General features: G+C 39.0%; 1 protein-coding gene across 1 annotated transcript in view; it reads left to right on the top strand.

Annotated features, from left to right (window-relative positions):
- The window catches only part of MTMR7 (myotubularin related protein 7), a 35763-nt gene extending 20542 nt beyond the window's left edge, over positions 1-15221 (top strand). The window contains exons 10-14 of the mRNA XM_081332104.1: positions 1618-1667; positions 2675-2875; positions 4053-4184; positions 10687-10813; positions 12995-15221. Coding sequence (XP_081188230.1) covers positions 1618-1667; positions 2675-2875; positions 4053-4184; positions 10687-10813; positions 12995-13336 — 852 coding nt within the window. The 3' untranslated portion in view covers positions 13337-15221. The remainder of the gene's footprint in view (positions 1-1617; positions 1668-2674; positions 2876-4052; positions 4185-10686; positions 10814-12994) is intronic.
- Positions 15222-16894: the final 1673 nt, after the last annotated feature.

Below are 16894 nucleotides of genomic sequence, written 5' to 3'. Positions count from 1 at the left end.
CGGAAGCCTTTATAAGATCCTTGACAAATGGATGCCCAATATTTTCTTGAAAACGTTCAGCAATGAAGCATCTACAACTTCAGGAGGAAAGCTGTCATGTCACCCCAATCCTTTCCTTCATTAGGCTAGACATACTGGTTCCCTTAATCATTCATCATATAGCATAGCCTCTTATCATATTTGTTGCTGTTCTCTACACACTTTTTAGGTTCTCAGCATCTTTTTTGTATCATGATGACCAGAATTGGATGCGGTATTCCAAATGTGGTCACATTAGTGCAAGATAGAGCGGTACTTTCACTTCTCTTGATGCTATCCTTCTGTTGATGCAGCCTAAGACTGTCTTGGCTTTTTTGGCAGTTGAAGCACACTGCTGACTCATACTAAAGTGATGGTCCACTAAGACATCTAGATCTCTCACAGTTAGCTGTGAGACAGGTACTGCTTATTCTATACCCATGCATTTATTCTATACCCATGCCTAAGTGCAGGACCTTATTTTTCTCTATATATCTTATTGGATAGGGCTCATTGCTCTAGTCTGACAAGATCCTTCTGAATCTTGAGTCTATCTTTCAGAGTGTTATCTATCCCCCCCCCAACTTGGTGTCATCTGCAAATTGGATGAGCTCCACTTCTATCCCCTCATTTAGATAATTTATCAAGATGTTGAAGAGCACTGTGCCGAAGACAGAAACTTGAGGTACCCCAATTCATGCCTCTCCGTGTACATGTAGTTCCATTGAGGCTAAATGCTGGGTGCAGTTGGTCAGTCAATTGCAAATCCATCTGGTGGTGGTTCTGTCTGTCCCACGTTGCTCTATCTTACCAAGAACTTTATCAAATGCCTTCATGAAATCCAAGTATACTTATATCCACAGCATTTTCCTGATCTACTAATTTAGTCACTTTATCAAAGAAAACAATAAGATTTGTTTTTAACAATTCTATGCTGACTTTTATTAATCATCTTGTTCATTCCTAGGTGTTCACAAATCCACTATGTAATTATTTTTTCTAGGATTTACCAGGTATTGATGTCAGGCTGATTGGTCTGTGGTTTCCCGGTTCTGCTTTTTTCCATTTTTGAACATTGGAACCACATCAGCTCTAGTACTTCTCTCTTGCTCCAGGAGCATTTGTAGGCAATTAATTGCCTTGTAGCATTAAGCATTGAATAAAACCATATAACATTATAATGTGAACCTTAGGGTGTTAAGGTATTCTATAAATGGATAACAAATTTCTAGCATAACAAAATTGTATTTTGCCATCTAAGTAGGCTGCCAATCAATTTCTAAAATTTGTAACAGTACGATTACTGTCCTTAATAAAGTCTTAGTCTTTTTCTGGGGTCTAGGGGTCTAGGGCAGCTCAGCCTGGTCAACTTACCACGGCCACCTCGAGTTGGTCATGTGGAGTTGTCCTGCAGCGACTTGGAGGCGTCGGGTTGGCCATGCCGAGCTGGCCACTGTGAGTTGTCCCATTCCACTTTTTCTGATTATGACATTTCAGGGTTATTTTTAATACTCCAATTAATTAGAATAAAAAACATAATTTTCTGCTTCTCTAAAAAACCCTCAATAATCTCATTTGATGCTACTATTTTTGTTTCAGGTATTAATTGATAAAGATTGGGTTTCATTTGGTCATAAATTTAATCACAGGTAAGCATGGTTCTTTAGTGGGGGTTCTATAAAGTGGCACTCAGGTACTTTGCTGCTATGGTACATCAATTAAACAGTCCTTTCTGAATATTGAATTGTAACATTTCTGATGGCATCATGTTCTAGTGGTCACTTGAGTCATTCTTGACTTTGTAACTACATGGAGAGGTCTATGCAGTTTTCTTAATGACATTTTGGATGTGGTTGGCCAATACCACCTATCTACTGGTAAGGCTGAGAGACAATAATTGACCCAGAGTTACCAAATTTTGTTGGTGTTGGGTCTAAGGGAGGATTAGAACTTGGGTCTCCCCATTCCATTCCTGTGCCTTAATCATTAGATCAACCTGGCTGTCTCATCATGAGTACAGTGAAATGTAATTTAAAATGATATGAAATATAAATTGTTTTTTGTTCATTTTTAAGCAAGTCCAAGTTCGACTGGGTACAACTGGCCCTTTTCTTAATCACCTTTCCTTTGATTATTTAACTTCTGGAAAGTCTTTCTGGGCTTATTGCCTGGGTTTATACACTGCACTAAATCAAGATTTTAATTATTGTTTGTTTAAAAAGGCATATTAGTCTGGTTCATACATTGCATAAACTGTGGCTTATAAAGTATAGTGGCCATGTTCACACATTAGCTTATATGAAAACCACACAAATCACATCATGCCACTTGTGATATATGAGCCCAATCTTCTTTTTTATTGGACTAATCAATATATGAGTAAAATCCAGTGAGATTTTAGCTATTCAGGCTTTAGCTGGCTATGGGGACTTCTGCAGTTATAGTGGTTGCATGATGATATCATACAGCACATGGCATTTTGACATAATTGTGGTTACCTTCTAACTGACATGGATAAATATAATCTGGGAAATTTTATTCCGCAAATGAAGCAAACAATAGAACTGACAATTAGGATGGAAGATGTTGTGCCAACGCCCAGAATTTCAAAAAGGTAACTGTTGTAAATTAATATTTTCCCCTGGCATTGATGTAGGTATGGCAATTTAGATGGAGACCCAAAGGAGATATCACCAGTTATTGATCAATTTATTGAGTGTGTTTGGCAACTTATGGAACAGTTTCCTTGTGCGTTTGAATTCAACGAAAGATTCTTGATCCACATACAGCATCATATATATTCTTGCCAGTTTGGAAACTTCTTGTGTAACAATCAGAAGGAAAGACAGGAGCTCAAGTAAGACACTTTTTACACTATGTGCGCACAGTACACCAGAATGACCCTTTATGCTGATAAACATGAAACTTCAATGTGGAATCTTAACCAATACATAAGATAAAAATTGTTCAATCCTTTCAAACTGGTTATATATTAAAACCCCAATATAATAATAAAATCAGTAAAATTTTGAAAATACTATTAAAGAATAAAAGTTCCATTTCCTTGAATACTTAACTGCAACCAAAAGAATTATCCAAAAACTGCTTTATTTGAAAGGAAGGTGAATCAATGAAACATGAATCAATCTCCTAAATTCTCATGAATATAAGATGATATTCTCATTTTTAAAAGTAAATATAAAACAGCCTCAGTTAGACAATGATTATCTGATTATAATCATCTGATAACAGGCTCAGAGTTTTTCCATGAGGATTTCTAATTTTTCCATCTTAGTTGTCTTTTAAATTAATTAAATGAAATCTCAGCTGCTTTTGTCAGAAAATTATCATCAAAAAATATAGTTCCCAGAATGTTATAAGGATAAAAGCCAAGAATGTTGGGATTAAATAAAGCCTGGTTAGTTCCTTAGCAAGTCTGTGGACCATGGCTCCCATGATGTTGTCCAGAATAACCCAACACTACCACCTATTGATTTACAAAGAAGAGTAGACTCTGGTTCTTTGGCTATTTAATTCACAGAATCAGTTACGGAATGAGAAGTATTAATGTCAGCACCTGTCCAGATCAGAGCACGAGCATTCTGACCAGCATCACATCTTATGGCAGTAAAGCCCATTCTTTAATTTTCTTGTGTCACACAACAAATTGCTTCCTTTTATTAATTTTGAATTCCTTCACAATACTTATTTTTGGTGGATGATCCCAAATATTGTAAGAAAGGTTAAAACAAAATAAAAAATTATTCAGGACACGTGTGTGCAGAGGATGCCATAGTTTCTATGCAATATTAGGAAATTTAGTTCTGTAGCCTGAGATTTTCCTTAAGTTGGCCATACTCGAGTTGTGGTTCAGAAACATCTGAACACCTTAGCATTTTTTTATTCAAAAAGTTGAATTCTATTCTTCCTAAATGTTTATCTATTCTTTTGACATGCTCATGAAACCTTTCAATATGGGGCTAAGGGAAATAGCAAATGAAGTTCATAGAATTTTGTTATAAATTGTCCCTCAGAATTCAAGAACGGACTTATTCACTTTGGGCTCACTTATGGAAGAATCGTGCTGATTATCTGAACCCTCTGTATCGGGAAGACCACAACAGGACCCTTCATCCACAATCAGCTCCCTCCCATTTTATCTACAAGTAAGTGGCATCTGAATTGTTCTAAAAAAGATTTGATTAAATGAACTAACAATTATCCCTGACTTTAAGAATGTGCAAATATATTGGAAATAGCTGTGAGATTGATGGTAACTTTCACAAACCTTCCTCAATTCCTTCTTCTTTGCTGTCACATACATTGCTTTATAGAATAAAAGATAATTATAGTAATATAAAAGATACTTTTAATTGGGACAGGGTGTTGTTAAAATTGTTTCCTTTGTTCACTTTCTGTCACATTCTGTTTTGCTATGGAATTTTGTAAGTGACCTTTTGAAGGCAATCCAACCTGAAAACTGATTTATAAATTTCAAATAATGCCCAGACAAAAGCATTAGATCTTCAAGACTGATGTATGTGTATGTGTATACACATAAAAATCACAATATCTCTCAAATATTAGGCTAAAATATGTTTTGAGAGATATTGTGATTTTTATTTTTTTGTAACCCGAGAAAAGAAATTCGCTTTTTAAAATTAACACCAAGGCATCCATATCTTTTTAAGAATGAAACTGGAATACGATAGGTTTGGCATTATCATTAGACCATACAGTGTTACAGAGCCTCTTAAAATAGTTTCTCATGTCTTTTCTAGACGACTCTGCTCTTTATCCAAGTATGACTTCTAGTTAACCCTGCCACTGATCTACTTATAATGATGTAGTCTATGAATAATCAGAGGAATTAGATGACATGGTATCTCAGCCTCACATAGGTTGCCCATAATATTTCTGTTGTAATATAACTTCTTCTCCAAGACTTGCTAGACTTTCAAAACACTTTTTAAAATATAAATTTATGAAAAAATTAAAAGGAAGATTATACTTAATATAAACTAGTATAAAGTAAGAAAAAGAAAAGGAAGAAAAAATATCAAAGAGAAAGTTTAAAGTTCAAGAAAGGAAAAACTACTGTAAAAGAAAAATAAAAATAAAATACAAAGTTCACATTTAATAATGATGATGGTGATGATGATGATGATATTATTGTAAGGCACCTTGAAGGTCTTCTAGTTCAGGGCTTTTCAACCAGTGGTACGGGTACCACCTGTGTTACATTGGCACTTGGCAGGTGGTACGCGACCATCCTAGAAAAGTGGTAGCGGGGGAGGGGAATGAGCTGAACCGGTGGCAGCACCGCACAAGCCTGAGAGAGAGATGGCTGGAGCTGCAGGGCTGTCAGGATCAGCACCAGGCTCCAGCTGGAACTCAGCGCTGATCCTGGCGCGTCTGAGCCCAGAAGAAGCGCTGATCAACTGGAACCGTTGCAGCATCTCCAGGGTCTTGTGATTTACATTCAGATGCTTGGCAACTGATTCATATTTATGATGGTTACAGTGTCCCAGGGTCATGTGAAGTGACCAAAACCTGCTGAAACCACCCAGCAGACGGGGGGTGGGGGAATAAAAACCAAACACCCCCCCAGCCCACCCCCGCTGCCAAGCCTCAACAGAAATGCTCACAACAATGAAAACCTCGGACAGGAGGAAGAGCACCGCCGGGTGGGCAGGCAGGTGTCTTGCTCAGCTGTGGCTTGGGGGGCACTTTTTTCAGTGCCATTGTAACTTCGAACAGTCACTAAGTGAACTGTTGTAAGTCGAGGGCTACCTGTACTTCATCACTTTTTTCCTTTTTGGGGGGGAGGGGGGTCATCAAGTTTTTGACACCTTGCTAGGCGACTGGTAGTACTCGGATGTTGCCATATCCTAAAAGTGGTACAATGAGCGAAAAGGTTGAAAAGCCCTGTTCTAGTTCAACCCCCTGCTCAGGCAGGAAACCCTATACCATTTCAGTCAAATGGCTGTCCAGTCTCATTTTAAAAACTTCCAGTGTTGGAGCATTCACAACTTCTGGAGGCAGGTTGTTCCACTAATTAATTGTTCTAACTGTCAGGAAATTTCTCCTTACTTCTAAGTTGCTTCTCTCTTTGATTAGTTTCGATCCATTGCTTCTTGTCCTGCCTTCAGGTGCTTTGGAGAATAGCTTGACTCCCTCTTCTTTGTGGCAACCCCTGAGATATTGGAACACTGCTATCATGTTCTCCCTCGTCCTTCTCTTCATTAAAGTAGACATACCCAATTCCAGCAACTGTTCTGGATATGTGTTAGTCTCCAGTCTCCTGATCATCTTTGTTTCTCTTTGTACACTTTCTAGAGCAGATATGTCAAACTCACGACGTCACATGATGTCACGCAATGTATTGGAACTTTTTTCCGATTGCCAGCAATGAGGTGGGCATGGTTTCTTCGTGACGTGTCCAGCCCGCAGGCCGGCAGTTTGACACCCCTGTTCTAGAGTCTCAACATCTTTTTTACATTGTGGTGATCAGAAATGGATGCAGTATTCCAAGTGTGGCCTTACTAAGGCATTATAAAGTGTTATTAACACTTCACGTGATCTTGATTTTATCCCTGTTAATGCAGCCTAGCACTGTGTTGGCTTTTTTGACAGCTGCAGCACACTGCTGGCTCATATTGAAGTGATTGTCCACTAGGACTCCAAGATCCCTCTCACAGTTACTACTATTGAGTGAGGTACCACCTATACCGTATCTGCATTTGTTTTTTCTTGCACAAATGTAGAACCTTACTTTTTTCACCACTGAATTTCATTTTGTTAGATAGCACCCAATGTTCAAGTCTGTCAAGATCCTTCTGTATCTTAAGCCTATCTTCTGGAGTGTTGGCTATTACTGCCAGCTTGGTGTCATCTGCAAATTTGATGAGTTCCCCATCTATCTCCTCATCCAAATCATTGATGAAGATGTTGAATAACACTGAGCCCAGAACAGAGCCCTGGGGCACCCCATGACACACTTCCTTCCATGTAGATGCAGTTCCATGTAGATGAATACGGCCAGTCAGCCAGCTACGAATCCATCTTGTGATAATGCTATCTAACCCAATTTTTTCCTAACTTATCAAGTAGTGGGTTGTGATCTACTTTATTTATTTATTTATTTATTTAATTAAATTTTTATACCGCCCTTCTCCCGAAGGACTCAGGGCGGTGAACAGGGCATATCTTAAAACTACAAAAGTACAAAAGTTAAAAAAGAATTAAATTATTGCCCACAATAAAAACAATAATATATATATATAAATATTAAAACCCTAAGTGATTCCCCATCAGGCCAGGCCAGCTTGTTCAAATAAATGGGTCTTTAACCCGCGCCGGAAGGAGCGGAGATCCGGTGCCATCCGGAGCTCAACCGGCAGCTGGTTCCACAAAGCCGGAGCGCCCACAGAGAAGGCCCTCCCCCTGGGGGCCACCAGCCGACATTCTCTGACTGGAGGCACCCTGAGGAGGCCCTCTCTGTGGGAACGCACGGGGCGGAGGGGAGTTGACGCCGGCAGCAGGTGGTCCCCGAGGTATTCCGGACCCATGCCATGTAAGGACTTAAACACCATCACTAAGACATTTATCAAATGTCTTACTGAAGTCCAAGTAAATTATATCCACAGCATTCCTCTTCTCCACTAATTTTGTCACCTGGGTCAAAGAATGCAATAAGATTTGTCTGCCATGATTGTTTTTGACAAACCCATGATGGCTTTTGGTAATGACTTTGTTTGCCTCTAGGTGTTCACTGATTCATTGCTTGATTATGTTTTCCAAGATCTTCCCAAGTATTGAGGTCAGGCTGATAGGTTTGTGGTTTCCTGGATCCATTTTTTTCCCTTTTTTGAAGATGGGAACTACATCAGCTCTTTTCCAGTCCTCTGGTAGTTCTGCAGTGCTCCAGGATCATTGAAAGATATAGTTCAGTGGTTCTCAGATCATTTCTGCCAGTTGCTTCAGACCCTTGGAGTATAATCCATCTGTTCCTGGTGATTTGACCGTGTCTAGGGTGGACAGGTGCTCACTTACCATTTTTTTGCCTGTCTTAACTTGTCTTTCTAATCTGTTTTTCACAGTAGTTTTTGATAGGTTGAACTGTTTTTTCCCTTTGTGTAAAGACAGATGCTAAAAACAAGTTAAGTAGTTCTGCTTTCTCCCCGTTGCTTGTCACCTTCTTGCCACTTTCTCCCACTGATGGACCAATCATTTCCTTAACCGTTTTCTTGTTTTTTACATGTTGAAGGAAGCTTTTTTTGTTATTTTTGACTTTGTTGCAAGCCTTAGCTTTGTTGCAAGTTCATTTTGAGCCTTAGCGTTTCTCACTTCATCTCTGCAGGCTCGGGCTATTTGCTGATATTCTGCCTTAGTTATGTGCCCCTCTTTCCACTTTTTATACTTGTCCTTTCAATTTATCAGAGAGTTCTTTATGCATTTCCGATATAAACTTGAAGTATACATTCACATTCTAGACAATTTCTCTGATGATGTATAACGATGGTACATTATCTTATAAAAATCCTTTTTAAGACAGAATGGGACATTTAGGCTCCCACCATTGGTCGCGCCTCCTTCACCTCCAGCCACCCGCCTCAGCCCATTTACAGGCAGCTTTCCTCCTCTGCTGGCCCTCCCCCAGCCATTCTCCCTGGCCAATGGGCCCCTTGGCCTCTGCCCTTCACCCTTCAGCCTGGCCCATTTGCCTAGGCAACCTTTCTCCCGGCTCTTTGGCTGCACGGGACAAATAGCCACCAGCCAATTGAATGGCAGACAGAAGTGTTGGTGCTGCAGAGCAGTGTGTGACTGCCAACAGGTGATCGCAGGGGCTGTGGGACATTGGGGTGTAGGCATGGCAGGTGAACAGCGAAGGCGTACGGCTTCTGGCATTGTGGAGGGGCAGGCAAACAGCAGTGGTGCATGGCTTCTGGCATTATGTGTTTGTGTGTGTGTAGAAGGGTGCAGCCAAACTGCCCATTCGGTTTCAGGCCAGAGTCCAGGCATAGAGGCAACGGAGGGGAGGGTGGACAAAAAGGGAAACCACTGCTCCGCAAACAGGCAACAGGCAGGCAGCGGTGGGCGGGGGCTTCCCATTTTGACCCCTCCCATCTGTCATCGCCTCTGTGCCTTGACGGGCAGTTCGGCTGCTGCCTCCCCACAATATTTTCCCCCAATGAAACCGCTCACCACTACTATTTGCTTACCGCACCCCCCAGTCCCAAAGCCCCTCTTTCCCTTCCTTTGAAACAAAGAAATCCCCCTTGAATCCTCACGTTCCTCTCTTTTGAATTAAAACAAAAAAAACCCCTAGCTCTTTATTTTGTGGGCTTTTTAAAAGAGCAAAACAAGGCAAAAAAAAGAAAAATTCCCCCCAAGAGCTGGATGCTGCTGTAATCATCATTTCCCCCCCCCTTGTTTAAGCCCCCCCCCCAAGCCCCTTCCTTTGCCCTGCTTCCTCACCCCCCTCCTCTTTCGGGTTACTCATGAATAAATTCTTGCAAATTTATTTTCATACGTTTGCTATAATGTAAGCATTATCTGAAGTTCATCAGTCAAGGACTGTTGATGACTTGCTTGCATTTTGAAATGAACCTGTGGCCTATAAAGTGTCTATTAAAAATGACATAAATGCCACTAACATCGAACACATTTGGTAGTTTCACATCCTGAACAACTGAATGAGAATTTGCTTCCTAAAGTTGATTACAGCAATAAAGCTGTACTTAAAATGTTCAGCAAGCTGGATTGCTTAATGGTGGAAGTTCAGGAGGAAAGGCTTCACATGTGTATTTTTGGAAATATTTAATCCTTCAACCAAATATTTGTATCAGAAAACAAATAAGATAAGGCACTGGCTATTTTGTTAATTTTGATGCAGAATTTCTATTGACGCCCCCCCCCCCTCCCCGCAAGGACTCATAGTCTTTTTGTGTACAAATGTTACATCTCAATGAGGACCCAGATTGTTGGGGGCAATAAGCTGACTTTGTAATAATGCTGCTGGGGGGGGGGAAAGCCCTAATAAGCAGGCATATACATAGAATGAAGGCTATTGCTAAGCACATTGGTTTGTGCTTAAATTGTAAGCCGCCCTGAGTCTTCGGAGAAGGGCGGGATATAAATGGGATTAAATAAATAAATAAATAAATTCAATAATTGTTGCATTCAGAGTGAATTTCTCTTTATCAGAGTTCTCATGCTCATCAGACTTCAGTGGAGTGAGATATTACATTTAATGTTATTTAAGGTTAAACATATAGCATTTGATGATTTAATCCTACAAAATCACACTATCCTCATTTTTCAAAATTGGAACATGATGTGATTCACTTTGCCAAAGTGAAAAATCTTTTTTAAAGCCAGAATATTCTGGGAAATAAAGATCTATGTTTTCACACTTCTATGCTGTAAAATGGTCTATAAATATGAGAATCTGACCATTTTTATGTGATAGTTTTAAAAGCTGAGAGAACTCTTTCCCATTAAATGTTTCCCTGGCACAGAAGCCTGTGTTTACTTACTTTACACAGCACAGTGCAATTCTCTGTTAACTTCTCTAGAAGCAAGCTCTGTTAGGTTGAATGAAATGAGACTGACTTTTGTATGGACTTCTATAGGATTTTGAATCTTCTTTGTTTTATTTTCCAGGTTTTGGAGTGGAATGTACAACCGTTTTGAAAAGGGACTCCATCCAAGGCAATCTGTTACAGAATACCTGATGGCTGTGAAAGAAGAAACACAACAATTGGAGGAGGAGTTGGTGATATTAGAAGAGGTATGTATAATTGGTTTTCTAGAACTGTAAAATTTATATATTGCTCTGTTTCACCCCATCATTTGAGCATGTGATTTGGCTATTTCCATATGCATCAATTCAAGTATATTTCAACATCAATGCAGTTGATCAGGGTATTTTTCATAGGTGGATGTTGTTTTGGAATATTTTCTAGCTAAAACATCGAGTAGAGAATTATATCTCTACCACTGCACATCTGGCAATAAAAGCTCTCTACAGCAGTATTTCTCAACCTTGGCAACTTTAAGGTATGTGGACTTCAACTCCCAGAATTCTCCTGTGAGGCTTGCTGACTGAGGAATTCTAGAAGTTGAAGTCCTTACTTTTTAAAAATGCCAAAGTTGAGAAACATTGCTCTATAGTATATTTTTGAATCGTGTATTTATTTCTTTTACCATGATAATAGCATTAATGAGTGAATTTCCTACTTCATGTACAATTTCAAAATCAATTTCTTGTCAATCCCATTAATATTTTGCCTCTTAATGGTTTTAAACAATGGAAGACTTCCTTATTTAAAATTAGCAATAGGAGTTTCAAGAGTTACACACTCAATTGCTAATTAATTATTTATTTCTTCATGTTGCTAGTCTTTCATATTACAGTTAAGATTTGGGGCTTAACTGGGTGAGCTATTTTAAAAGCAATCATTTCTTACCTTTTCTTACTGGTCACCTCAAGCTTACTCTGGCTATTTTCTGGTAGGCAACTTACTTGTTGCTGGGATTCATCAATAAAGGTTAGATCTAATTATGCTTTAACTCTTCAGAGATCTGAGCAAAAACTTTTCTCCTTTTAAATGAAAGGAGTATTTAATAGAACATGCTGGAAGGAAAAGTTTTAGTATTTTGCAATGGCATCACTGAAATCAGCCTACCCTTATTCAGAATTCTAGTTAATCAATGGTCTATATCTCTCCCTTTTTTGCCAGCCTTAGGATTGCTAAAATGTCCTTAACTAGCCCCTGAATATTCCTTTTTAACTCTGATCGAGCTCTGTGCCGCATGTTTCTCTGGCAGGTATCTATGCTAGATGTAGCGGATGATTCTGCTCCATTTTATCACCGAGGACTGAATGAGAACCAGCCCCGTCTTTTCTGTACAGGCATAGTGGGAGAGAATTATTTTCTATTTTTTTTAGAAAATCTTCCAGTTTTTAATTAATGTAGCCATGGGGCTACATTCTTGTTCATCTGTTGTCTTCCCCATTTCTCCTACTTCTCTTCATTATGTGATTTTGTTGAGTGGTCAAGTGATAAATGACACAAAATGCTCCATGAACATGGAAAAATCCCTAGAAACTTGCTTTCTTCCCTTTCTACTATAATCTTCCACCTACGACTTCTTTTCCCCTAGAGAAATCAAGAATAAGCTTCCATGTCAAGGAGAGACTTTAGAATATGGCAGGTTATACATCTGTAATTTCTTAGATTTGCTTGCTTGCTTTATTCACTCATTCACTGACCATTGTACTTGTGTGCCGCTCATCTCTCCTAGAGGCGACTCTACGCAACTTACACACTTCTGGTGTCAACCATCCCATTTGGCACATTTAACAAAAGAAACTCCTTGGCTCTTTAGATTAACCAAGAGTGTAGCTTTATTGAAAAATCCATCTAGAAGAAGCAAAGCCAGTTCTGGGATTTTTCCTGTGAAAACCCACAAAGTTAACTCCCTTTTCCCCTTCAGGTCATCCACAGTTCATAGTTCACCAATTGAGTTCAGTTCTTTTGTTTTGGGAAAAGCTGTCTGCTTTGGTCAAAACATTCCTCATCACTTTGTCTTGTTAGCAACAGACAGTTCACTTGCATTCCATAGCCTCCCTCTACCCTTAGGAATTCACCACCCTCCTCCTGTCACTCTTAAGACAAAGCTGCCTGTGAAAGCAGGTACAGGCAACTATGGAGTCCAGTCAGGTTTGACATCTGGTAATAAAAAAGCACCAAGTCCCAAGAAAGTCTGACCTTGCTGTTTTTTCAGATTAGTCCTTTCCAATCCATATTATATTTTGTAATCTATTAATTCATCCCTCATTATTGGTTAGCTGGTTGGGATTGATGGGACCTGTTGTTCAGAAATAACTGGAGAATCCTACAGTAGCTACACATTGATAGTTTGGGATATATTTTAACAAGCTAATGGATTGTTTCTTGTCTTGTAGAGACTGACAAAACTTACAAATGGGCAATTAAATAATGAGGCAAAAATAAAAAAGGAGAATAGAAGCTCCAGTGACTGCATGGCCAAATCATTCCAAGATTACACTTCTCATCTGAAATCATTCCCTTCTCGGAGTCCTTCACAAGGAGATGAAGAAGACTCAGCACTCATCCTTACACAGGATAACCTGAAAAGCTCTGATCCAGATCTGTCAGCCAACAGTGATCAGGAATCTGGTGTGGAGGATATGAGTTGTCGGTCCCCAGGTGGAGGAGGCATACCCAGTGAAGATAGCATCAGAGACCATGATTCAGATGAAGCTGTTTTTCTCACTCTCACTTAATCAGGTTATAAAGATGCCTATCAAAACTTCCAAAGAAAGGGATTTATGCACTTAAAGAGTCCATATGTGATAAAGTAATAAGCTAGAATGTTTTTGCATTTATTCATCTTCTCTTATCCATTTACAGAGCCATATAGAATGAACATTTTTACCACTCCAAAGAAATGGTAAGAAATGTTTAAGCAATGCCAAAGCCCACCCAATCCAATTCAGACCAAACCAATACGTGTTATTTTACCTTGACACCAAAAATACTCAAATGAAACAAGCAAATAGATACCTTCTGTTTGGTTTCTTTTACACAATCTTGAAAAAAATTATGTTGAAGATGGCCAATATTGTCAGAGATGTCTGTGTATTGAAGGCCATTGCTAAAGAAATTTGGAAAATTAAGATTAAAATAACCAAATCAGTTTTCCTAGATTAGTTCTATGACTTGGATGGTAATAGTAATACTGTTTCTGTTGGTGCCTCTGCAAATACTGTTTGTCCCCATTTTTTTCTTCAAGTAGTCTGTCTTCAATTGAACAGTTCCTGGTTCATATTTTCCTGTCAAAGTGGTCTACCACAGGGGTAGGCAAACTCGGCTCTTTTTAGGATGCTGAGCTTGTCGATCAGGTCGGCAGTTTGGCAGGTCGAATCCCGAGTGCCGCGTAGCAGAGTGAGCGCCTGTTACTCGTCCCAGCTTCTGCCAACCTAGCAGTTTGAAAGCACGTAAAAATGCAAGTAGAAAAATAGGAACCACTACGGTGGGAAGGTAACAGCGTTCCATGCGCCTTTGGCGTCTAGTCATGCCAGCCACATGACCATGGAGACGTCCTCGGACAAGCGCTGGCTCTTTGGCTTTGAAACTGAGATGAGCACCAGCCCCTAGAGTCGGAAACGACTAGCATGCATGTGCGGGGGAACCTTTACCTTTATTGGAAGATGTGACTAAGACTTCCAGTAGCTTAAATACTTTAATCTATATGCCATTCAAGGAAAGCTAGGAAATTCTAAAGAACAAATGCTTTCCAAATTCTCTTTTATATTCATCTTCATCAGCTTGCAATAAATCACTGGTCCTTTCCGAAATATAGGTAGTCCTTATTTATTGACCCCAATTGGGATGGGCAACCTGGTTGTTAAGTGAAACACTCATTAAATGAAAATCGCATGACCACAACAATTTTACTTCAGTTTTTCTTTGCTTCTGCTACTTCCTTCAGCTGACCTGGGTTTTTTTTAATCTTGGTATCAGGTAAATAAGCAAGTGAGAATAAGAGCAGAGAGGCTGTGAAGATCATAAATATGGGTACTGATCAAGTTGTTTATTTAGCACTTTTGTAACCTATAATCACCTATAAGGTTTTAAAAACATTGAACAGCTTTCTCCAACCAAAATTAAATGTAACTGATTTTTGCTCACCAATTGCACATTTAATGTCCTTCCTCCCCCCCTCCTCCAGGCTAAACATTCCTATTTGTTATTTAATTTTTGAGGTATCCTCAATCAGGAGAATAAATGTAAGACTTTGCATTAAAATTAAGAGGACCAGTCTGGCCAGTAAAAGGAACACTTCTTTGTAGAAGACATCCTGAAAATTATGATTTGCTATTATTAGATATTATTAGATTAGCTGCCTGCAGAGCTTAGGACTGCCCCTGACCTTCGCTCATTCTGCCGGGACCTGAAGACCTGGCTCTTCGAGGTTTCTGGCCTGGACTGAGAGTATTAACTGGGGTTTTAATTGTATTTTTAATTGTAATTGTGTTATATTTCAAGGTTAGTGTAATTATTTTAATTGTTTTTAATTTTTGTAACTTGTTGCATTGTTTTAAAAAACCTTGTGAACCGCTCTGAGTCCTACGGGAGAAGGGCGGTATAATAAAATAAATAAATAAAATAAATAATGGACATTAATGTAATTGGTTCTAAAAGGAAACTAGATATATATAAGGAAGATAAAGCTGTCATGTCTACCTGTTTTAATGACTTATCTCACCCCTCCAAAATTTGATAAACAGAGCACAGTTCAATTGCACCCCACCAGACACCCCCCATAATCAGGCAAATGTGAGAACAACTGTTCGGTTTTTCTCTTTTGAAATAAAGCAGGATCCCTTGGAGGTAGAGCATTTTTTACAGCGGCCCAAATTGTACCAGATGCAAAGAAGGTGCAATGCATCTTGCACTGAGGTCCCACCACGATAAGCTGTTTCGTATGTTGTAGAGTAATGTCTTTAATTTCTTTTGAATCTTACATGCTTATACATTCATAACCAGATTTTAGTATCTTATCTTATTTTGAACACAAGCTGTGACATACTCAATAGGTAGTGCTGAACTCAAATATAAAAGCCCTCTACTGTAAAATGACTACTCTATAAAAGCATGGGTGTCAAACCTGTGACATCATGTGACGTGTCGCGACATATCACAGCTTTTTTCTCATTGCCGGCAATGGGGTGGGCGCGGTTTTGGCATGACGCAGTTTGACACTCCTGCTATAAAGTATAAATTAATGAGGGTCAAATCTGCCATAAAATCTGCATTATGGAAATGCTGTAGAATATACCATATTATGTCTTCTAGAAATTTTGTGTAGTGTATTTTACATGTGCAGCTATTCCTACTCAGCTCCTGCTTTTACTTGGAGCCCAGAGATCTTTCATTTAATAGTTTGTCTTGTATAGTAGCAATGCTGATTATTACTAAAACTATTGCAAAATTAAAGATACAGTATGCACTATTGGCATAATTTAGAAAATTACAATGTTTGGTTATCTACAGTAATTCTTTTTTTATTGTTATACTCTAGAAACTTAATTAAAAGTGGTATTTATATTATAGCAGAAATATCCATAGTGAGCTCTTGAAAACTATTGTAAATCTTCTCAGTTGAGAACAAAATGACTGAATGCTGTCAACTGTTCTGTTTGCAGCTGAAGTGGCACATCACATAAAGCTTTAGACGATTAAATGGGAATGCTGTAATAAATACAATTTGCAGTCACATAGTTAGCCACAATCCAAGTATCTACCTCATGAATAAGCATGATGTGTGAATCCAATGTGTATGTTGCAAAAAGGGTATGATAACAAAACGTTCAGGAGATTTTTGTCCCTAGAATGAAAGCTTTGGGGCATTGGTTTCAGCCAGCTATAAGCTGTATACCTTTTCTAACTTAGGTTTCTAATTTATTTTTCAATTCATACTCATGTCCACTTCTGCTAATGGTTAGAAAATAAATCCACATTGAGAGCTACTTTTTTATTTTGAGGAAGAAATGCTATTTGCAATCCTTACTCTTTAAAGAAATAACCCAAAGTTCATTCATGCATGTCGATAGCCTCCTAACTTCCTATTGGCTTTTAATGCCATTTGTCTTGGTCACGGGTCGACAACCCGCAGCTCTGGAGCTGTATGCGACTCTTTCAGCCTTCTCTTGCGGCTCCCAGTCCTCTGCCATTTGCAGAGAGACAGAGAGAGGCACTTGCACTTCCCTTTTCTCTCTTTTCCTCTCTCTCTGTAAAAAAGAGAGTGGCCTTACACTGTTCTTGGAGAAGCTGACAAG

The sequence above is a fragment of the Vipera berus genome (genome assembly GCF_964194415.1).
Source record: "Vipera berus genome assembly, chromosome: 7".
NCBI lineage: Eukaryota > Metazoa > Chordata > Lepidosauria > Squamata > Viperidae > Vipera > Vipera berus.
The sequence above is the reverse complement of the archived record's forward strand: the minus strand, read 5'-3'. Positions and strand labels throughout refer to the sequence as shown.